This window comes from Diadema antillarum, unplaced genomic scaffold (genome assembly GCF_040938485.1).
Source record: "Diadema antillarum isolate AM-2024a unplaced genomic scaffold, OU_Dant_1.0 scf00000055, whole genome shotgun sequence".
NCBI classification, from domain to species: Eukaryota; Metazoa; Echinodermata; class Echinoidea; order Diadematoida; family Diadematidae; genus Diadema; species Diadema antillarum.
This window is the reverse complement of record NW_027270944.1, coordinates 1,013,892-1,036,924: the sequence shown is the minus strand read 5'-3', so window position 1 is coordinate 1,036,924 and position 23,033 is coordinate 1,013,892. Positions and strand designations below refer to the sequence as shown.

Genomic DNA, 23,033 nt, shown 5'->3' with positions numbered 1-23,033 from the left:
AAGGAATAATCCACCATTTGTTATCACATAATCATTTTTTTATCCAATCGCTAATCAGGACTTGACTGACCCGTGATTTTTGAAAAAATATTAATTTTAATACTTATCATGTGTGAACCCAAGATAGGAACACAGGTCGTGAACATAACGTGTATCAAGGAGTACTTTGACTCAATTGGTAACATGTATGCCGAACACCACTAAGACTTAGTTCTTACCAGCCGCATAGTTGTAGCTCAAGAACCTGGGTCGGCTGTCGTTGATATCCAAAACGAACACCGTCACCCAGGCTAACTGTTGGTTCATGTCAGGATCGACGACATCGCCTACCGATGGCTCGAAATTGGAATTATTGTCTGCACGGACCACGAGAATGAACTGGTCAGTTTGCTCTCTGTCTATTTCCTTTGCCAGGGTCAAATTTCCGGAACTGCTGTCGAGCTCGAAGTAGCCTTGTTCGTTTCCAGCTTAACAGCGGCACAGAACAAAAAGAGAGGATCGTGCATACTTATATCGCAGCTACACGTACTCAGAGCTCCATCAAGAAAACCGAAACCGTCATGATCGACCGCTTTTGACATGTGGTTTGAATAACAGGAAATCAAAATATATTATTGAACATTATTGTTTGATATTGACAAATTTAAAAAAAAAAGGAATCAACTTGGAGTTGAAGGAAATCTAACTCAAACTAGAGGACATCAGTCAGATTTGTGGCAGATTGTGGCTCATGTCTATATGATTATGGCCGTCTTTGAAATTTCCTGTTTTGTCACTTTCTCGTCATTGATATTTCCATTTTCGCCAGAAATAAGTTGGAGAATATAGAAAAATATTCTTTACACATTGTTTTAATTTCTGTATTTTGATTTAAAAAAAACCGAGATGAGAAAAAAAAATATCCCGATAAAATTTCGGTTCGTAATGTCAGAAGAGTTCTTCACGACTATCCAAATTGAAGACGAATAAATATTTGAGTATCGCCCTTCAGTGAAATGAATCTCTTTCAATCTCCCTTCTGTCTTCCATTACTTCTCCTTTTCACTGATTCACGAAACTTTGAAATGTTACCATGAAAGAAACTCGGACTAGAGCACTCTTCGCATAATATGCCCTAAGGCTTGTCAACTTTTTTATGTACTTCTGAAGTTTTGTGTGATACAACGATAATTTTAACCCCCGAGGAGTTTTTTTCTCAGTACAAAAGAGAAAATATTCCATCAAACACAATGAATAAATATATGCAAAACATCACAGCAACATGCTACAGATAACTGGAAAGAAAACTGTACTTCGAGACAATGTTAAAGTGCATATTCTTTAAGAAAGAAGTTTACATTAAAAAAAACATGTCAAAAATCAGAATGAATATTAATTTTACGCCTGTTACGTGTCCGACCTTATTGGGGTAAAATAGAGACTATGTGAGAGGGCTATGTGTTTGCAAGAACGCAGTACAGGGAATAACTGGAAGTGATAAATGATGGTAAGGCATTATAGACAATGATTTTAATTGCTATGAACAGGCATTAACTGTAAATGAGATAATGGCACACGATGATTTAGATGATTGCTCAATAGGTCCAAGGAGGTTAAATAGATGGACTTCCAACTGAATGTGTTTATTTAGAAGGCCTTCAGTTTCCCATTGATGTACAAATGATGGAATTTTACATCATGAAATACAACCAAAATAAATACCGTTCAGAAATATGTTCAAAAATGTAAATAATAACATATGCTGTAAAGTTTGAAAGTATTTGAAACTGTAAATACCCTAATTTTAAAAGTTCATTATCATGTTTCCGATCACTTCCGATAAATGAAACTGGTATGAAATAATCTTCAAGTACAGTGCTTTATTCACTTGTATGTGAGAATAGTGTAAGACATGAAAAGTCGAGTAATTTTTATGTTCATTTGATCAGTTTTTGAGGGATTCTTATTCTCGCATTTCCGTGTCTGTACATGTACCAGTACGTACCACTCATCTTATAAGAAGAGACGGCGAAAAGTATTTGCCATCACAAAGACAAATTTTCGAGATTGGCTGCATGGTTATCATGCAATGAGACATTGTCTTCCAATCTGTGGTACAGCTCCAATTTGGCACATAATTATACTTGACATATTTTTGTGTCCTGGCATCTACCGTGGTATCAAAGGAAATAAGAGTGACTTTACTCCTTCTCTTAAACCTCCTGGTAGGTCACCGGCCTGTATTAGAAGCATTGGTTGTTGCCGTAGTGAAACGATATGGGTCTAACTCACAGACGAGATAGTAGTAGATCGTATTATACGTGTCGCTGTCTAGATCCACCGCTGCCGGAACAATTCCGACAAAGGTTCCCTCGGGCTCGTGTTCGAACACCATCATTTCTTCGTTAGGTGGTTCTAGTACCTCGTCGGAGCCAGTACCCTAAACGAGAGACGGACGCATTACGTTCTCAAAAGATAACACAAAAAATATTAACAAATGATTACACAACACACACATACAGAAATGAAATTAATAAAAACGCAGATATTTATATTTTCATAAAGCATTTTCATTCTGCTGTTCTCAAGTCAGTGTATTAAATTTGACAAGCTCAAATGTTTATCAGCGTCTGGTTTTTGTAGAGCATGGTTGTATACGCACACACTAGCCACACCCAATTTTGCTCCCACAGCAGCAGTACCTAGCACTGCGGATTGTCGAAATAAAACTTTGAAGCGACTCCAGATGCGACACCATCCGAAACATATTTTTGTAACCTCCAGAGCATTGTGGATAAAATTCGATTTATCATTATAAGATGGGAGATCGTTGAAGCAAATGTGTATTAAGCCCGACATACTACTACATACATAGTTGTAAACTCGAGAAAATGAACTTACCGGGCCCCAGTAAGCAGGCTCGTTGTCATCTTTATCAATGACAATAACAGAGAAAGTGACATCTGACGTTGACGCCACACCCGTTGCGTTGTTAATGGCCTTCACAGTCAGCTGTTGATGATCAAAAGCGGACCAAGTTAATCTTTAAAAAAAAAAATTCCAGTAATTTTCTTTATATTTAAAGCCCTTATCATTTCTTTTTATACATTCTATACTGGAACGCGTTTGTTTCAAAGTTTTCAAAGCTGTAATAATGTCGTTTCATAAGTGGTACCTTTGGATTTAATTGTAATGATATCTCCTGAAACTATACAATACCAATACATCTTTATTCACCGTGGTTGCTTACTAACTTTCTTTCATGAACTCCCTAAGGATAAGATAGCTGTGGTTCTTGCTCTTTGAATAGTATACTGTCCACCAGAAGAAAGACAAAATTCATTTGCGGTAATTGTCAACGTAAATAGGCTAAATACCAGTAAATTGACGTTAGCTTTTGTGTGAATATGTATTACAATAAGGATTATGTGCTTTATCCACAATTACAATGACTAGCTAAGAATGGTTGAAAAGTACAGCGAATAAAACATACCTCCGGTGTAAATACCATAGACTGATATACAAATGATGCACAGGATAGAGTGCGTTAGTGGACGCCACGAAATAATCCTGTACATCATTTGTTTTATAAAATGGGTCAAAAACTAACAGCATTTTTCACGTACCTTTGTGGGTCAATACCAGTCAGCTACATGTAGCACTCGCTCAAGAGTCAAGATGTCCGAAGATGTTCGTCCCAAACATTTACGCACGTCGCATTCGGAAATCCCGCACATATAAGTACTGTACGTATAAGAGTATACGTACGCCACACATGTTCATTTACAGCGTGTATGTAGTAGCGCGCGATGCACATGTAACAACTGATTGAGTTGTTACACGTCAGGCCATGCATGTTAGTGAGAAATTAATGCACGCACACGTGACTCATTTCAGCGCTGCCAATTGGATACATTCTTGAACCCATTTTATAAAAAAGAATAATATTTGGTGAACGCGTGTACACTCACAATGTATTGTTCCTGAGTTTCCCTGTCGGTCGAGGTTATTATATTGATTTTCCCGGATATTCTGCCGATTTCGAAGTGTTTATAATCATCTGTTACACCAAGGCTGGTATCGAATGCATAGAAGGGTTCACTATTTGGGAGGGTAGCCTGTGCAGTAGTGACGATTCCTGTGTAATCCTGCAAAGACAATATTTTTAATCTTAAAGTTCTATAAAACTTAATTCAACATGGTGTTTGGAAAGTTTACAGTTCGTTATTCCGAAAGTTTGTTGGGAATACTGATATACAAACAAAACAAATCATATCTTTCTCAGCTTTACCTTAGTATATCTAGACACACACACAAAAAAAAAATACAAACGGAGAAGGCAGATGATGATGCAAACATTATCACTCTTGAACCACCTTTTTTATGCCAAGCAGCCAAGTATACTTCATAATATACAAATTCCGCGTATGCCATTAAGCTTACAAACTCCCCTATCACATGATAACTTTCAAAGTGAAGACAATTTTAGATCAATGCTAAAAACTCATTTATTCAATCAATCGTAATATGTGCTCTCTTTCTTGTCATTAACATATAGCAATGTTGATAATTATTATGTATTTGATCCAGCTTTTCTGTTGTATATCAATCCGCTTGAAGCTACATGACGATTATGATGATGATGATGATGATGACAATAATAATTATTCTATGATGATGATGATGATGATGATAGTGATGATGACGTCGATTGTTAGTACCACTTTTGTTTTCTTTATATTTCTTCTTTATTATCCTTATCATCGTTATTTTGCAGAATGTCCGGAGGCGACGGATTGAACACTTCCATTCAAAAATCCTCAAGAAGCAAGTCATTATCTTTTGCAAAACGCCATGGCAAAAAGTGTACAAGTTGTTACCATTTCAGATCTTCAAGTTGTGGGGATTACCTCTTCAAGGTAAAATTTTTGAGCCTGCGTTGGATTGATGAACACAGGTCTATCATCGTTGTAGTCTGTTACAACGACCGTAAAATTCCTCGGTGTTGAAAACATTTGAGGATCGCCCAAGTCATAGGCAGTGACGTTACATATGTAGCTGCCCGGTTCGAGTGAAGAACTGCTAACGGTCACCTGACCTGTTTCGCTGTCGATTTCGAAGTAAGCTGGCGAAATAAAGCGAGAGTGTTTTCACAACCTGGAAAGTATTTCAATGCTTACTGTTTACGAGAGATTTCCTCTTTTTTTTTTTCGTTCAAAACTGTGTTACTTCCTTAGTCTCTTGTCTGAGTTTATTGAAACGTTTGCTGTTCTGTCGTTTCACTATTCGTGTTGTTATAGTCAAATTGGACATGGAGAAGTGAGCTATCAGTCACTATTGTGTTAATATCAACCGAACCATGCTTTCATGTATAGCATCCCTATATTGAAACGTACATAAACGTCGAGAAAGTAACACACCATTGCAAGAAATAGCTAAAAACCCATACATATTGCGGTATTAGGCTCATGGCAACAAGAAATGTTGGCCTTGGAAGTGAGAATATGACCTGTTTCCAAACGGGAATCATGAAATTACCTACCACAAGTTATTGATATATGTGACCCTGCACCTCAAAACAAACAAAAAGTCGCCAGACATGAGACTTTAAGCTTTAAGATGATGTATAACTCAAGTCAAATGGACTCTCCTAACCTATCTAAATATTGGAAAGAAAGCACAAACTCAGGAAAAGTGTGAACTGAGGAAAGAGGCTCTGAAGTACAGTGTCTATTCAAGCGCTTAATCTTTACCAAACCGTGCTGGCTGTGCGATGAATGGGACAAAAAACACAGGAAGTAAACCACCAGAGTACTAAATCAATGAAGGGATTATCAAATTAAAGTGAAATTAAGCATGCCTCATTAACACATTCTGTCCATAATTAATGCCAGCTTTCAAAGCAGTAGCATTATCCTTTAAAAAGTTATTAGAGTTGAAAGTGAAGAGTATGGACAAGGTTTTTCAGAAATGAAAAAGGGATTCTAAAGACACGCCTAATCACACTATTCTACCAAAAATGTTCTGAGATAAACTGCTAAAAAAATACACTTTCCTGCCCGTTTTATGATACCAAATTTTAGCATATTGTAAAAGAAGACCCGCTCTTTCAGAAAATATGAAAAGTCAAGTTCGGCTAGGTTGACCCATTTCATTTATTTTTGAGTCCTCACGCAAAATCAGTGTGTGCGACTTTATGTTCGTTTTGAGGTGCACGGTCACATACAATGATGTCGTTTTGTCTGATATTTCTACTGGCTAACGGAGGTTCCCACGAATTTGTTGTTGTTTTAAAGCATCAGCATCACTGATTTTCATACAAAAACTGTGTCATGATTAGAATTTCTAATGTGGGGTACGATGTTTGGTCCAAAAGTATGTGTTACAACATTAGAAACAACCAAAATTCTGTACTTCCAACTTAGGATTCCGAAAGATCGTATCACAAGCATATTTTGATAATCATGCATTACGTAAAGCAAAACCTGCCACAGTGCAAAGAAATATGAGCAGTGGTGATATGGCGTATACGAAATGCCGTATTGTTTGCACCTACCTCGATCACCCAGGTTTTCCATAAAGTATCGGACTTCCGAGTTATTCGTCCCGGATTCGTCGTCGTCCACGGCGGCGATGACGGTGACGCTGGAACCTTGGTCCGCGACCTCCGAGATGGAGACGGTGGTCGGAAAACTGGTCGAGAAGACGGGAGCGTTGTCATTCACATCGAGTACATTGATGGTCACCTGGTATGCATACGGATGAAAGAAAGATGGTGTTGCCATTCACAACGATCGATGGAGAACATTCACCATCTTCATTTGTGATGCAGGCGTCACACTGTCTCAAAGCTGTTAAAGCAAAGATGGACGCACGATAAAAGAAACGTTCAAAATCCGCTCTGATTGTAAAAACTTCGGGATATTCTTGAGAGCATGTTAAAGCCATACGTATAACCACCGGCTGAGTTTCGCAGGTTGCTAACAAAGAACGTATTTGCTTTGGCTTTTGATCGGCTCTCAAACTTGGAGCAAAATTGAAATTTCTATATTCGTACGGCCATCTTGTGTCGATTTCGGGACGCCATCCTACTGTTCACAGCGACCGGCCGCAATATGGAAATAATGACCGTCGCCAAGAATTACCATGAATTATAGCAGGTGCATTGTTTTATTTAAGTTACGACCGTGGACTGCTCACTGCTGTGAATATGAATACTGGCAAAGAGGAGCGGTCATTCACATTGTCTGATTGAGAACATTGATCGCCTCAAACATGTCACTTGCCATGACTATGCCTGTCCGTCATTTTCATCAACAAAAACTCAATGGCCACCTTAAAGGAATGTGTGAAAGCATGAATGTTTAAAAGTATATACTCGTAAGACAAACAATACATACTTTGGAAAAAGAGTGATCCACTAAAAAGCATACGTGTAAGGTCATGAGTTGCTCCTTTAGAAAAAAACAACAACACAATATCCGTAAAATACAAGGCGGCAAGATATTGTAGTGTTTTCTATTGCTCTTTGTAACATGTATACATTTGTTACACATACATATTCCAGGGGTACGATCAACTCCAATAGTCACCGATGATTAGTCTTGTGATACTGCCCTGTAAAACCGTCATAGTAGAGGCTGACTGCAGTAAGTGCTGACATTCAGAATAATGAAGATTGTATACAACATGAAAGGCATTGCTAGAAGACTAATGAAAGCACTGATCATGCTGATGGAATGATACGTACCTCTTCGTTGCTTTGTCTCTGCCCATCACTCGCCACTACAGTAAGGACGTATTGGGACTGAGTCTCTCGGTCAAGTTCCTCCACGATTGTGATGTCACCCTGCACGGTTATTGATATGATAATATTACTTCATCTTCTTCTTCTTCTTCTTCTTCTTCTTCTTCTTCTTTTCTTTACACAGTCAAACCTGTCTAAAGCGGCCACCCAAGGGCGACGAAAATGTGGCAGTTATAAACAGGTGGCCACTATAGACAGACGGTCGCTAAGACAGGTTTGACTATAAATCGCTGATAACACGCGTCTGATATTATGTCAGTGTATCATTTTGAATTATCACGAATAGAAACGTCACAATTATTTCAGAAGTAGAGGGTGATATGATATATTATATATATATATATATATATATATATATATATATATATTATATATATGTATATACAATATCTCATATTATGATATATTCTTGTGAAGTAGTCAAGCTTGCATAGTGCCCAGTGCTTGGTCTGTGTCAGCTGAACGCTCAGATGTACTACATAAAATTTTGATGTACATCGTGATTTTGATTTTATCAAAAAGACAAAAAAAAAAGGTGATTTAACGATTCAGACAATTTCTCTGTTGTTCTAATACCATTAAAATAACAGATTTATTTGATTGGGGCTTTTTTTTTATTGTTGTTGTCGTTGTCAAACTGAATACATGGTTCATCACGGTTGTGTTCATCAACACTGTAATCATAGTGTTATGTGGTAGAGGGCGTTTGCCCGAAAATAATTTGTTTTATTCTAAACATAAACCAAAAATATTTTTTTTTTTTACCACCACAGCTCAGGTCTACACGCAATGAGAAGAAAAATTGGTTTGCTTGAATTGACATGCTTTCTATTTAAAGGCAAACCAAATTATTTCGTTGACAAGCAAATATTCTCTCTCTGATAAATGCATATCGTACAAGAATCTTTCTTTTTCAGTTTCAACTTGCTCATGGATGATTGCATTATTACAGAATGTACACTATTCATAAGTACACAGAATTAGAAGAAAATACAAGATGGACAAAATTAACACCCACGCTTTGAATTCCAATGTGGAATGTCCCTTCCGCATTTCCGGTTGAGATGTCGTATGTCACGTTCCCATAAACGGGGTCGATGTCGATGGCCTGTACGACCAGGACAGTGCTGTCGACGTCAGTATCTTCGTAAACGTTTACTATAGTCGGTATCGACTCGTTGAACACCGGTGAGTTGTCATTCACATCTTCGATGTATATGACACGGACCGTGTCCTTGATCTGTGGGGGATTCCCCTCATCTCTGGCTCGAATTGTAATTGTCAGAGAAGAATACACTTCTCTGTCAATGGGTTGTGCCACTTTGAGAATGCCTGGACGGAAAAGGAATTGAAATTGCTTAAAGTGCTTACCAATTAGTTAACACTTAGCTGACAAACGATACAATGTGTCTTTTACATGAAGAGTACGAATGAAGGCTTTTGGACTGCAAAAAAAAAATGAAATTCAGTACAGGTAAAATCAATTTTAACGCAAAGTGAAGTTTTTGACGGTGTGTTTGATCTTGTACATCAGTGTTTGAAACGAATAGATGCACAGCATGAAGTCCAGAATGTGCATAACAACTTAAATGTGTTTATGAAAATTAAACAATATAGGTTTTTTCCTCTAACAACAAAACTGACTTCCTTTTTTAATTTTCTTTTTTGTATTAATGACCACGAACAAAGCGCCGTTTGTATACGTCGATCATAGTTTCGATCGACACATCAGAGGAACACTATCCAGTTCATCATGAATGGACTCTGATAGGTTACGCGAGTGACGTCGCAGGGACGTCATTGCATATCGATATTTCAGGACGCAACTTTAAATGACATCCTAGGGATCATTTTGATGGTACATCATGTTTACTTTCTTTGACTTTGCATAAAATAGGCGCAAATTCTCTGGTCTTAATTCCCACACTGAGTTCGTTAAACTTTTCGTTACAGTCCCCTCATCTGACGTTATGACTGAAGCTCTATGAAAATTACCTAACAGCTAGCTTTGATCTGCGACGCTGCCGATTTTGATGCACTTCCTCCCGGCAATTTCGGGTTGGACAGTTGGAACAGCTGCTTCGCTCATGTGCAGAACAACAAGGCATGTCAGTCTACCTCGCTGTTGGATTATCGTATACACTGTCAACATTATGTGTATACGACGCTGGTGTCATGGTATTTAAAATACTTACCAGTCGTCTCCTCTATCTCAACTAATCCTGAAGCATTGTTTGGCAGCTCATATCTGACTATCCCGTTATCGCCATCATCCGGATCCTCGGCTCGGATATCCACACTGATGACCATTCCCACCTGGTCCGTTTCAGCCACAGAAAAGGAGTCTGGGAGGTCAATGAACTGAGGCACGTTGTCGTTCACGTCGAGGACTGTCACGGTCAGCTCAGCTGGGGGAAGGGCGGGGGGGGGAGGAGGTTGGAGACAGACAGTTTGGTTACATCAAAGGAGCACTGATCCGATTATACGTCCAGTCTTTTGGATATAATGGTATATGGCATCAATTGTATCAGAGACGACTGCGTTATGATTATTTTCAAGTTAACTGGAGAGGTCAACTATATTGAGCTGCTCTTTTTAATGAAGTCTCCTTATTTTTTTATTCAGACCTTCTATTACATTTCGTGAAGTGTGAGATAGGGTCCCTCTTTAGAACGTCAATCACTGCTACATTTTTCTTGGAAACGACGACGATCACAAGATGTAAAAATTATCTATGATTTTATTCTGGATGTACGATAACCGTCCTTTTTACCAACTTATGGCTTACTTGCACCACAGCTATTATAAGGTACAAATAATAATGTCTTCATACTTCGTAAATAACCGCACTGCAATTCCATGTCAGCTCTCTTCTCTATTCAAAACCGTAAACATACTTCCAGTTCGAACTGCCCGGAATCTATACTTGGAATGAAATTATTCTGACATTACCTTCATCAGATTGACTGTCTGAGGTTTCAGCATTCGTATCCTCTACTTGAAGAAATATATCGAATCTTTGAACTGTTTCCCTGTCCAATGGCTCCTGAAGAAATATTTCACCAGTCGTGTTTATCACTCGGAACTGAGATGAGAAATCCCCATCAGAGACCTCCTTGTCGTTCTCGTCAAAGGCATCCACTGAAGTGATTGAATAGACTAGACTACTGTCTTCGTCGGGATCAGTTGCATTCAGCCAGGCAAGAACCATGCATGCTCCAGAGTCGCAGGAAGTCGTATCTATGGGTACAATCAGAAAAAAAAGTTTTTCATAAAAGGTTGATTTCACTTTTCATTGATATCAAGTGTCTCTCAATAATGATCCAAACAATATCATTCTTACTAGCCCTGATATCTAGTGGAAACTGGATAGAAACTCGGTTCAGTGGACTGATTCTTATCTAATTACTAGTATTTGATAAACTGGATTTCATGTTGTTACTAGCATTTCATGAAGCATCACAGTTCAAACCGCACAATATGACGAAAGCTAGGATTTTTTTCCCGTATACTATATGATTATATTGATATCAAAGACGATAGCATCATTAGTAGTATGGCGTACATGTATCTTCGATAAACGGAAACGCTCACTTTCCATCAGCAATCATAATCATCTGCATGTAACGATATGAAATTCCGCGTAATGTTCGCGTTGATGTTAGTGGGTATTGAATTATTTCATCTCAAGTACGCAGTGTCGAGGGGGGCGCACTCCCCCCCCCCTTTATTTTTCGTAAAAAAAAAAAAAAAAATGAAATGAAACCCGGAAGGAGCACCAGAAATATTAGTTGCGCCCCCCCCCCCCCCCCCGCCCATCCCTACCCCTTTACAGAATTCCTGGATCCGCCCCTGTTACGGGTAGTGAAAGTATCATAAAATCTGACAAAAATGATAACACCGGTCACAGTCAAAAACATGCCAATTAGAGTGACGTGATTAATGTTCGCATGTACAATTTCTTTTTGACATGAATTCAACAAAACATAATAGGTCACAACGAGTTGAAGCGATTCGGCAATGGTGACAATGTTTAAACGACGAGCTTGCAGTTGCCGAGTTGTTTTGCAGACGAAATAATGGTGAAGTGGTGTGGTTTGTATCATTGCCTAATCTATTTTCGCGTATTTAATTAGGATTTGTTGTCTCTTTGTTTGAAAATAGCTGTTACCATTGACTCGAAGTCAATCTCAACGCGGAGTGATATTTTCCAGTACGTACATTATCATTGACTGCCCACTAACCACTCCGCATGTCAATAAAGCGTGTGTAGTACAGAAATGAAAAAAAAAAAATGAAGTGAGGTGACGTACCCTCGTAAACTTCAATGGATGCAGAAGATTCCACAAAGACGGGTGCCTCATCATTCACATCCCGGACGGTAATCAACACGTGACAGGTAGCCTCTTGGAATGGATCGTCCCGGTCAGTGGCGGTGACCGTTAGATTGTAGAAATCCTCGGCTTCGCGGTCGAGCGAACCGCTCACGGTGATGATGCCATACGAATCGATGACGAACAAACTAGCGCCCTCTATGCGGTAGACCGCTCCACTGCTGTCCACGTCCTGGTCCGTCGCAGTGACGTTTGCTACGTACTCTGTATAGCGGGCACCACACAGGTAAAGACAGTAATTTTTTTTAGACTTTTAATCATTACTCCGCTATTCAGTCTTACTATAAGCGAACACCACTGTCATTGATGGAAGACTCTTTTACATTTAAAGGGGTTAATATTGAACATTGTCATTGCCGCATATCAATCATAATCATAATTTTTAATGTGCTGAACATCCTGAGAGAATTTAGAAAAATAAATTGTCGCATCAAGTTTTTGATTACTTACAGAATTATCAAAGCAACCTAGAATAATCGTGATTTTTATTTCTATTTTTTTAATTTTTTTTTTCACCCTACCGTACCCCAATTCTTAGCTTTTCTGCGTGTACAATCATGTTTGGAAGACGCTTCGAATTATTCTTGCTCCCGGAACAAGTGGCTTTTACTTGCTTGTTTTTTTTTTTTCTGGTTCGTGTTTTCCGGACCCCCCCCCCCCCCCTCCGGGAAGGGGCGTCATATTCAAAACACTTACTTTACTGCTATTTCATATAAAGGGGGTTTGAGACCACTGTAGCTTTTACAAGCAAACGCACTACAATCACTTACCTCTAGAAGGAGAGTTCTCGTCCACATAAGCCTCGTAGACGGCAGACTGAAACGACGGCGCGTTGTCGTTTACATCCTGAAAGATGATCGGTTGGACTTAATGTCTAACAATATCCAGATAATGGCAAGTATACTCTTTTGGAAAGTACCGAAAATTGTTACCTGAAATTTCATTTTGTTAGTATACGACCAAAAAACCTTCGTAGTGATTATAACATTAAGTACATTATGAAAACAACAATCTTGTTCTAATAAAAATGACAACAATAATAATGAAAATTATGATTGAAACCGAACAATGTGGTACATAATTATTATTGTTATCATTTTCATTAGTTTTATTCTTCTCGTCTTTATTATTCTACCAGGTATTGGGCGGCACCAATGTCAGCATCACTTTTTTTTTTTTTTTTTTGGGGGGGGGGGGATGCTCTTTTGTCACGTACCTGTATAGTTATTTCAACTGTAGCTGTGTCATTTAAAGACGGGTCACCGTTGTCTTCAACCATGACAAGAAGACTGTACACTCCATCCTCCATATTTTCCATATTTTCTCTATCGATGCTCTGTCTTCTTGATATAGTACCATTTATTGGATCGATGACGAATTTCCCGGCTTCGTTTCCTGATAAAATACTGTACGTCAGTACTTGTTCCGTAATATCCCCGTCGGAGGCCTGTAATACATTAATATAGGCGAGTCAGCCAAATTTAAAGGGGATGGCTAGTAACTGATCAGTGGTAATGCTGGGGGATGATAGTTAAAATTCTTGTAAGATCCATTTAAGAGTACATTATATATCCATTGTTGTGTGAAAATTATTTGCTTCAGAATGGTCTCATATTCAAGTAATGTGCAGTTTAATGTTTCCAGGTCAGCATACCTGTACAGTGACGGGGCGATCGTTAATGGCCCGTTAATGATCGCCCCGTCACTGTACAGGCATGCTTACCTGGAAACATTAAACTGCACATTACTTGAATATGAGACCATTCTGAAGCAAATAATTTTCACACAACAATGGATATATACTGTACTCTTAAATGAATCCCACAAGGATTGGAAAAGGAGGCAATGAATGTTATTCATGATAGCTGTATTACGTACAGAAAGTATGCAATCAAACACAATATTGGACATAATCTGGTCCAGCCAGTACCCGTCACAGGGAAAATAATAGGAATAATCAAACACCATGTTGAATACGCAAAACTGATGAAGTCACATCAGAGAGGCTTTCAAACAGAACAGACAAAACCACAAGGTCGTATTGAAACAGTCCCTTCACCTCAAGCTGCAGTACAGGTTCTTGTAACGTCACGTCTTCGATGTTGTACTCAGATATGGAAACCTCGTATGGTTCTCCCTGAAAGACCGGTTCCTCATCGTTCTCGTCAACCAAGGTGACATTCAGCAGGGAGGTGGCGACGCGCTCGTCGTCCTTGACCTGGCAGGTGAGGAAATACACGCTAAGCCGCTCGGCGTCGAACTCTCCACTTTCCGACACGGTAATTTCTCCGCTCGTTCTATTAATGCTAAACCACCTACAAAGGGAGAAAAGAAATACTACTCTGTGAATATGTGGAAAAAATGACTACCGATTTGATCCAGATTGCATCAGTGAGACCGATTTGATCGTAGAGAAATTCTGCAAAATTATTGCTCATTATTGATATAATTATTATCATTATTATTATCATCTTTTATTTGTATGATTGGGATTTTGATCAAACCACGCATGCACAACTGCAAAATAGCTAGAAGTTAGAAGTAGTGGAATCGTTTGGATTTTAATGTAAAATAGCAGATGCGTTTTTGATCATTTGTACAGGCTGTAGTAAGAAATAATAAACTTTTGCCATTAACTCTCTTGTGCCAAAGTATAGCACACTATAGGTCTTTATGACCGTATAGTTTTCAACTTCTGTGATCACTCATTGGTAATAAATTGTCGTCAGCCAAACACACAAAAAATAAGAAAGATAACTATTATAATTATTCATTTCTTTATTTTCCTTTCATCTTATTTACGTCGGATTCAAATCTATTCACTAATTCAGAAAAAAAAAAGAGCTTCGAGCTTCCGCTCGACATGTCGAGGGAAAGCTTGGTAGTCCAGTAGAAACGTCCGACGCCTGTCCAGCAATTGGGAGATTATTGGTTCGAACCCAACCCAAGTATGTATGCTCATGATTTTTTTTTTTCAATCACAGCTACTAATATCATTTACGTCGGTGAAAGGAATTTGCCCATCAGTTGCAATAAACAAAACAAAAAAAAAAAACCTTAACGCAAGAACTCATTAATTTGAAGTGATTTGGCACCCTTCTCAACATTCACAGCATAAATGTGAATACATAAATAATACTATAAATAAATGAATACATGGCCGGCGGAACCGGGGTAAGGGGGGGGGGCGGCCGGGGGCCACTGTTTTTGTGCACCATACAAAGGAATACATAAGGTGTCAGCACTCTGCCCCCTCCCCCCATTTTTTTAACCCGGAAGTGGGTAAGTGGCACTGGAAAGAAATAAAGATCTTGAAGTGGGAGGGCGGTAAGATTATGTTTTGGGGCTGAAGACCTTTTTTTTTAGGTGATCCGAGTATCCTCTCGGATCACCTTCTGTTTTTGTACGGATTCTTTCTTCATCTTCTTCTTCTTCTTCTTCTTCTTCTTATTTCTCCTAAAAAGTTGTGTAGAGGTTAGCTCAGAAAGTCCTCTGCCTATCAATTTCAAACTGATACCATTATGTATCATGTCCCAAAGACGACAGATCTAGTTTTCTTTTTTTTTTCTTTTTTTCTTTTTTTTTGCTTTTGTTTTTTGCTTGTTAGCTCATGAAACCCGGAAGTATGTCCCCACTTTAATCATTATGTATATAAAGGCAGGGAGGGAGAGAGATACCGATTAATAACAGATAAGTGCCCATCATTGCCCATTGCATACGTACTCAGAGTTGTAGCCGTACAGATCATACTCCAGCTCGTCATCCTCATCTGCGTCTGACGCCTGAACGGGGAGTGAGCACATGACAAAAGTTAACGTACACTAAATTTGTACTCAGTCTAGTGGCTAGTGTGTGTGTGTGTGTGTGTGTGTGTGTGTGTTCGTGTGTGTGTGTGTGCATGTTTATGTAGTGTTTTGCTGTTGTAGTTGATTCTTTATTTGTTGTTGTTAGGTTATTCTTTCTTTGTCTGGTTTTTGTTCAAAGGGAGAGTGCGTTACCTACTAAAAAAGTATCACGATCTGTGGAGCTAATACATTGTTGATATCAACAATGAATAGAGCAAAGAGAATCTGTGGTATATCGATGTAGATTTTGATACATCATGGTAGTATGATAAGATTAAGTCCAGTCTAAAAATTTAGATTACACTCTTTTAGAAACTGTGGTAGTTATTTTCAATTTCATTTCGTTTACATTAAAGATGTAACGGGTTAATCCTGTCATTTTCTTTAATTGCAGGGGTCACACGCATGTAAGCAAATCAATTATCAAAATTTTGTGCCATACAGAACAATGAAATGACATGAAATGAAATTAATGAAATTAATGTTAAATTTTGGTGTAATTGGCTCGTTGTAAATAAAAAAAAAACTCTCAATCGAAAAAAAGAAAGAGGAGTGAGAAAATTTATCAAGATCATTTCTAGAGCAAATCATTATTCCAATGATCTCTGAAGAAAATGTTAAAATCTAGGAGCAAATAGATTTAACACTTCACTTTTCCGATATAGACAATGTGTTTAAGTTAATCATTTTGTGTATAATAATTCTCATTGGAAAATTGAGCAATGAAAATGGGATTCCATCGGGATAGAATCGCATTTTCCCTATGGAATCCCATTTTCTTCGCTCAATTTTCCAATAATGATTATATTCATTTCTGGTCAGTTTCTCTCTGTTGGCGTTTGTATAATAATTTTTGTAACATATAAAGTATAAGTTGTCATGACCATTAGATACTTTGAAGTATGCTTTAAAGTCTCTCCATTCATTCCAAAGTCGTTTTAGTACACAGCAAGCAAAGTTAGATAATTATTAATTATTCGTTTCGTTTTTATTTGTTTGGGGTATTTTTATCATTGAACAAATTGAACATGAGATAGGGTCTCGATCACCTTAATTTGAACGACAAAGGTCCCAGGTACTGAGTTTTCAGGCAGCAGAACATCGTACTGCTGCTGCGTGAAGACCGGCGTGTTGTCATTGATGTTGGTCAGGTTTACTGTCACACTGACGTAAGTCGCAACTGATGCGTTGAGAGAACTTGATGCTTTAACCTATTTTGGCAAATAAGGAAGAGCTTGCTTGTTTATATTTACGTGTGTAGGAAAGGAACCTGCGAAAAACTCCAGCAATAACTATATTAGAACAGAGTGATCAATGTTTTACTCGAAGTCACTCCTCGGTCAACATTGAGTTGAGTTAAGTAAATCTTTATCATCATCACATTTCTTCTTTTTTTTAAGGAACACCTGTAACATTCTTTTTTTTTTCGGCTACAAATCCCATTAAAAACGTTATATACGATGGCATTTTATCGTTGATTTAATAATACATCCCTTGCACGATTCTGCTCAATAATTTTACTCAATAATTCTACTTAACGGCTAAGAGAGAATGATAGCGACGGAACGTCATTCAATCGCAAATGCTCCTTATCAGATCAAATAGGTCCAAAAACTGTCAGGTATGAAGCAAGGCAAGTCTGATACGGGAGTCGTAATAAGAAATTTAGGGGGTCATTAGCCTGGAACTATAGTGATATGAACTCGCACAGCACAGAAACTCTTTAAAGGATGTGATGGCAAAACGAGTTGATAATGATAATGCTAATAATAGTAATAATAATAACAATAATAATAATTGCATTTATATGGCGCTTCATACTGGCGTTTCTAAGCGCACTGGTATAAGGTCAAATAAGGTCCAAACACTGCCGCCAAGTTAACTCTGTTATTGACAATTTGAGATATCTTTTATCAAACTTGCGAAAAAAGTAAGAATATGAATAAGAAAATGTGAGATATTCTAAATCATAGTTCTAAGAATATTTCTTGCGGTTCATAAAGTTAGGTACCAGTGGAATTGCTTCATTTTTCTCTTATAATGGATTTTCGAAAGACAACATGCTTTAAAAAATAACGCTTAATCCCTTTCTGCATGTATGCATATGATACGCCAGAAATGAGGTTCAGCAAGCTTAGTCTTACCTCGAATTCAAAAACCTTTCTTTTTTCGTAGTCCAATCCTGTTGAGTTCTGGACACGGATGTCTACTACGCCTTGACTGGAGACCGTATCTGACACTAAATAAAACATCCCACCATCACCTTCGAGTTCTAGTTCAATGCTACCTGCGTCACCCTAAACCAGAACAAAGAGAAATAAACTTGACTGTTTTAGGTTCCTGATCAATTATTTTCTTCTTCCAAAGATATTTGATACAGTCTTTTTGCCATGATAGATCTTGGAGAAGATAATATCTGTCACAAGCACAGATTTCTTGTAACCACTTTTGTTTCTTGTAATCGGCTCTGAAAAATGGCATCTGCATTTGTCTGTCAAATGTTACCACCTGACGGCTAATTGACAAAGCAGTGTATTTAATTATGACAGTCATTATTACTACATTCTCTAGTCTCGTATACAGACATGTTGTACTCACATCATTTGAGTACTAAGGGAACAGGTACTGAAAATATAATTAATCAGTTGTGTTAGGGGTGGGAGTAAAACGGCGCTGGGGACGGATGATAATAATTATTTGACAAACTGGTATCTACCTCAACGGCAACTAACACACTGTAATGATAATAAACTTCTCAATGGACACTTCATTTCTTTAATGTCTTCAACTCCATTTTGTCGTGAAATGTCGATCTGATAACGTCTCTCTCATCAGAAATCAATTTTTGGTAAGAACTTACAGAATCTAGGTCAAAAACTTGAAGACCCATGAGGTCCAGCTGGGATCCTATCGGAGAATGCTCCTGGATTGAGGTGCTAACACCGGTTGCTGGTACAAATGTTGGCACGTTGTCATCTACATCCAGCAAACGGATGTAAACGTTCGCTGTCGACGTCGTTTGGTTGGAAGGTTGTGAATCATCGTTTTCTCTCGCCTTTAATCAAATCATATATTCTCCTATTTAATCATTGTCTGATTTAGATTGAAATTTACAAAAACCTTTGATTTTTTTCTTTCAATTCATCATTATTCTCCATTTTGTAAGAGGGATATTGTTACCAATTTTTTTAATGACTCAGTTATGGTTTAGCCGTCATGCTACAAGGAATGCATAATAAAGAGACGTAATTTTGCATTTTACATTTTAAAAAATGCAAAGTTATTAAGGTGTTTACATGTAATCTAGTAAATGAGTTTTTCAAGTCAATATGATTATTCGAAATTATGTCTGTAGAAAGAAACCGTCATTGTAAGCCTTAGAAGTCTGTAAATCAATATTTTTTGATAACATAAAACCGCCATTACAAAAAAAAAAATGAAGAATAAATATAGTGCTCTTTTTAATAAAAATGACTGATATCCTTGCGATTCTTATGTATTGTATTATCATTATTATCACCATTATTGTAATTATTGCTGTAGTTTGTCCAGGGAAGTTTGACACAAGTACGGTGTTGCCCATTAATAAGGAGAGAGATAGATAAACTAATATACCTCTACAGTTAGCGTGTAGATTGCTGCGTTGGGATCTTCGTCACGGTCGAGCTTCTTTGCAACCTTTATTTCTCCATTGGCTGAATCAATTTCAAAAGTTCCATTTCCTGTTGAAAGTAAAAGAGAATGATCATGATTACACGCGTAATTCTGCCGAAAATGATAAAAGCTAAATGTCTATCCAAACCATTTCCTACACAATATCGTTTCAAATCATATGATGAATGAATGGATAGGTATGCGGAAGCATACCCTTTTTGCATGGTCCTTGGATTATTCTATTACAAGCTGAAATGGAAGGAGCTTCTTCAAGAATTCTTCAAAGTTAATTGAGTAACTGTACAATGGTACATCAAGAATAGACCAACAAAATACCCTAAAAAGATCTGCAAATTTATTTCCAAATCAGGGTGTCTCGATCAGCTCCGTTTCACTAAACTGTTAAAAATATCTGCATCAGAGATGGCGGATCGTACTTTTTTTTTTTGGATGGTCCAGATGAAGTGAAAACACAAGAGAATGTTAAGTCATTATTATACAGTGTGAGGACGTGTGTTTGCGTGTGGAAGTGGGATGGAAAATGGGCAACAGAGGAATTATTCATGGTTATGTACATACTGAGGTGATGCTCCCCCATCTCCTCGACTTGAAAAAAAAATGGGACGGAACCCTCGGAATTTTGGGGGATTTCTTGCAGGGTTTTTTTTTTCTGGTATTGTCAACAATTCTTTCCCCTCGATTGCTACTTAAAACTCAGGAAGAATATGTATGTGTGTTTGGGGGGGGGGGATGGGGCGAAAGGGCAGGGTTGCACCCAAAACCATCCCCTCTTGTATCACTCCTATAGATCCTTAACCCTAAAAAGGCCGGGGGGGGGGGGTTTGAATCAACCCCCCCCCCTCGACGTTTTTCGCGACTACTCCGCCGCGCGAAATTTTTTGACCGCGCCGTTCGCTGACTTTTTACATTCAAGTCTCGCGCATCTTTTGACACCATTTTTGCGAAAATCGTACATACCGTTACGATGCTGCATAACGTTTTATTCATGCCTGTCAGACCGAAAATGGCTAAAAAACGTGATTTTGTGTATAAAGTCTATGCAAATGGAGTTTTCTCTTCTTATTCATAAAGATATGATTATTTTCACTTTTATAGGCTGAAACTAATTAATTTTAGCATGATAATGCTTGATATAGGTTCTGTCATAAATTTTGTGAAAAAAAATGATAAAACAAAAGGTCGAAAAAGCAAGGAAATACATAGGAAATTCATAAAACAATAGAATACATAAGAAATTGATATTGATTCCAATTTTTTTTTCAAGTACTTGTACATTGTAAGGAATGCTAAACAGAATGTTTTCACCAAAAATTAGGATTCTAGGAGCTTTAATTTCTGATTTAGAGCAAAATGTATGATTTTATGCATATATTAGCATAATTAATTATTATGACGAAAATTTCCATTTCTTTTTGTATAGCTTGGTAGATTACGCCGCAGGTAATGCACGTGCCAAATTTCATGGCGATTGCGCAATCGACGGCCGAGATCTCGGGGGGGGGGGGGGGGGTTGAATCAGCCCCTCCCCGGCCACAGAACACCAAAAAAAGCCCGGCCTGGTTAGGGTTAAGCAATACGAAGTGGACGTCTGACATTAGGGTTCCAGCCGTGTCACCCGCGTTTGGCAACATGACTTTCAAACGTTAAGGCATATTTAGCGCTCTTTGATATGATTTCATAGGGAACTAAACAATACCAAACAATGCCTACATATTCGATTACCATAAATTTACATGTATGTCCTTCACTATTTTTGCATTTCTTTCAATGTATTATGCATAGCATCATTGCGCTGAGAAAGCAGAATAAGAAATACACATGTATTGAATGTAATTTGTTACCCTTTTACATAATCATTAGAACTCGTTCACTATCAAACCTGGCAGGAGAGACTGATTGATACAAAACGTAGTATGATGCTTTAGATTATTAGTTACCACTTTCAATCAGGGTGTAGTTTATGGTGTTCAGAGGAGACACCCCACGATCTCCGTCCAGTGCTTCCACCGTCAGAACCAAATCACCCTGTGAGAAAGGTAGATAAAGATGTCACTTATTTGGTTTGGTATACGTTTGTTTACATTGATATAATAGACTTAAAAAGTTAATTATGCTGCCTTCAACGCCATGAGTTATCAAAAAAGAAAACCATACAAAAAGAACAATATGTATACTTGCAAAGCCTAGGTTGAAGGTATGAGAACTTAAAAGAAGACGGAGTTGAAAAGGAATGCCGGCGTACTTGCCTTATAACTTTGTATTACTATAGTTTGGAATATTCAGCTTACAGATAGTTGATTAATATGGTATGCATGGAATGTATGTATAATTTTTTTTTCTCAATTAACTTTCTTGTAACTGTGAATTATCTTGTGGGTGTGTTTTCTCGTCGTTTTCTCGAGCATCTTCTGAATGCAAAGACATTGTACTTAAACCAACTTCCCTTGATCTCTTTTCCCATATTGGATGACGAAATGGACTGTTTTGAATTTCAGTGAATTCAGTTGAATTCATGTAACGGACGATGATACGCACCATATCAAAAAGCAGCTGCAGATTAGCTGGTTTAGCACGTTTCCATCTTTATTTCTCTTGTACCTGTTTATCCGAAATACTGAAATTATTTTCCTTGCTTCTTATTTGAGCGACATGAGACCCTTTACTTTATGCAGAACTCGGACTGGGCTTATATTCCTTGATAAAGCGTGAACATCCATGACCTCGTAACGTCCTGTTATTTGAGAAGTAATTCGAAGACATTCAGATATTCCGCTTAAAACACACAACTATTGAAAGGGAGCAGTTGTACTGTCAGGGAATTGTGTCTGTATTTTTATACACATGCAAGTATGTTCTGCCTCTAACCCAGACGCCTTGACCTTTTCTTATAGTCGCATAACAGATTGACCTTTCTTAAAGGTCTAATTGCTCTCACTCCCTCTCTTTCTCTCTCTCTCTCACTTTTTCTCTCTTTATATATATATATATATATATATATATATATATATATATATATCTATATCTTGATAAAGACAATATATACTATATTTTCTGTATAACAAATGACGTATGCGATTTTTTTTATCAAAGTGGGGATACAAGTTTTCGGCATTACTATTGCTGCGTCCTCGTAGATTTGTTCGTCGTAAGGCTGGCCGTAAAACACTGGAGGGAGGTTTTGTACGTCTTTGATGGAAATAACGAGCTGTACCTCGGCAGTTCCTTCTGGAATCCCTCCATCCTGTGAACGATGAAAAATAAGAATGGATAACGCTAATGTATTGAGGGGCAAAAAACATGCAAACATAGATGAATAATTATGTTACAAAGTCG

At 37.9% G+C, this 23,033-nt stretch overlaps 1 protein-coding gene across 1 annotated transcript in view; it reads right to left on the bottom strand.

Annotated features, from left to right (window-relative positions):
• LOC139715809 (cadherin-23-like) overlaps positions 1 to 23,033 on the bottom strand; it is a 48,294-nt gene that overhangs the window by 15,708 nt on the left and 9,553 nt on the right. Inside the window, exons 8-28 of the mRNA XM_071627348.1 lie at positions 22,816 to 22,973; positions 21,638 to 21,725; positions 19,641 to 19,747; positions 18,886 to 19,080; positions 18,170 to 18,322; positions 17,075 to 17,236; positions 15,904 to 15,962; positions 14,240 to 14,495; positions 13,397 to 13,627; positions 12,951 to 13,026; positions 12,100 to 12,411; positions 10,739 to 11,026; positions 9,982 to 10,194; positions 8,805 to 9,118; positions 7,730 to 7,828; positions 6,536 to 6,725; positions 4,890 to 5,104; positions 3,951 to 4,127; positions 2,881 to 2,991; positions 2,272 to 2,419; positions 219 to 467 (exon numbers count right to left, since the gene is read on the bottom strand). Coding sequence (XP_071483449.1) covers positions 219 to 467; positions 2,272 to 2,419; positions 2,881 to 2,991; positions 3,951 to 4,127; positions 4,890 to 5,104; positions 6,536 to 6,725; positions 7,730 to 7,828; positions 8,805 to 9,118; positions 9,982 to 10,194; positions 10,739 to 11,026; positions 12,100 to 12,411; positions 12,951 to 13,026; positions 13,397 to 13,627; positions 14,240 to 14,495; positions 15,904 to 15,962; positions 17,075 to 17,236; positions 18,170 to 18,322; positions 18,886 to 19,080; positions 19,641 to 19,747; positions 21,638 to 21,725; positions 22,816 to 22,973 — 3,801 coding nt within the window. The remainder of the gene's footprint in view (positions 1 to 218; positions 468 to 2,271; positions 2,420 to 2,880; positions 2,992 to 3,950; positions 4,128 to 4,889; positions 5,105 to 6,535; positions 6,726 to 7,729; positions 7,829 to 8,804; positions 9,119 to 9,981; positions 10,195 to 10,738; positions 11,027 to 12,099; positions 12,412 to 12,950; positions 13,027 to 13,396; positions 13,628 to 14,239; positions 14,496 to 15,903; positions 15,963 to 17,074; positions 17,237 to 18,169; positions 18,323 to 18,885; positions 19,081 to 19,640; positions 19,748 to 21,637; positions 21,726 to 22,815; positions 22,974 to 23,033) is intronic.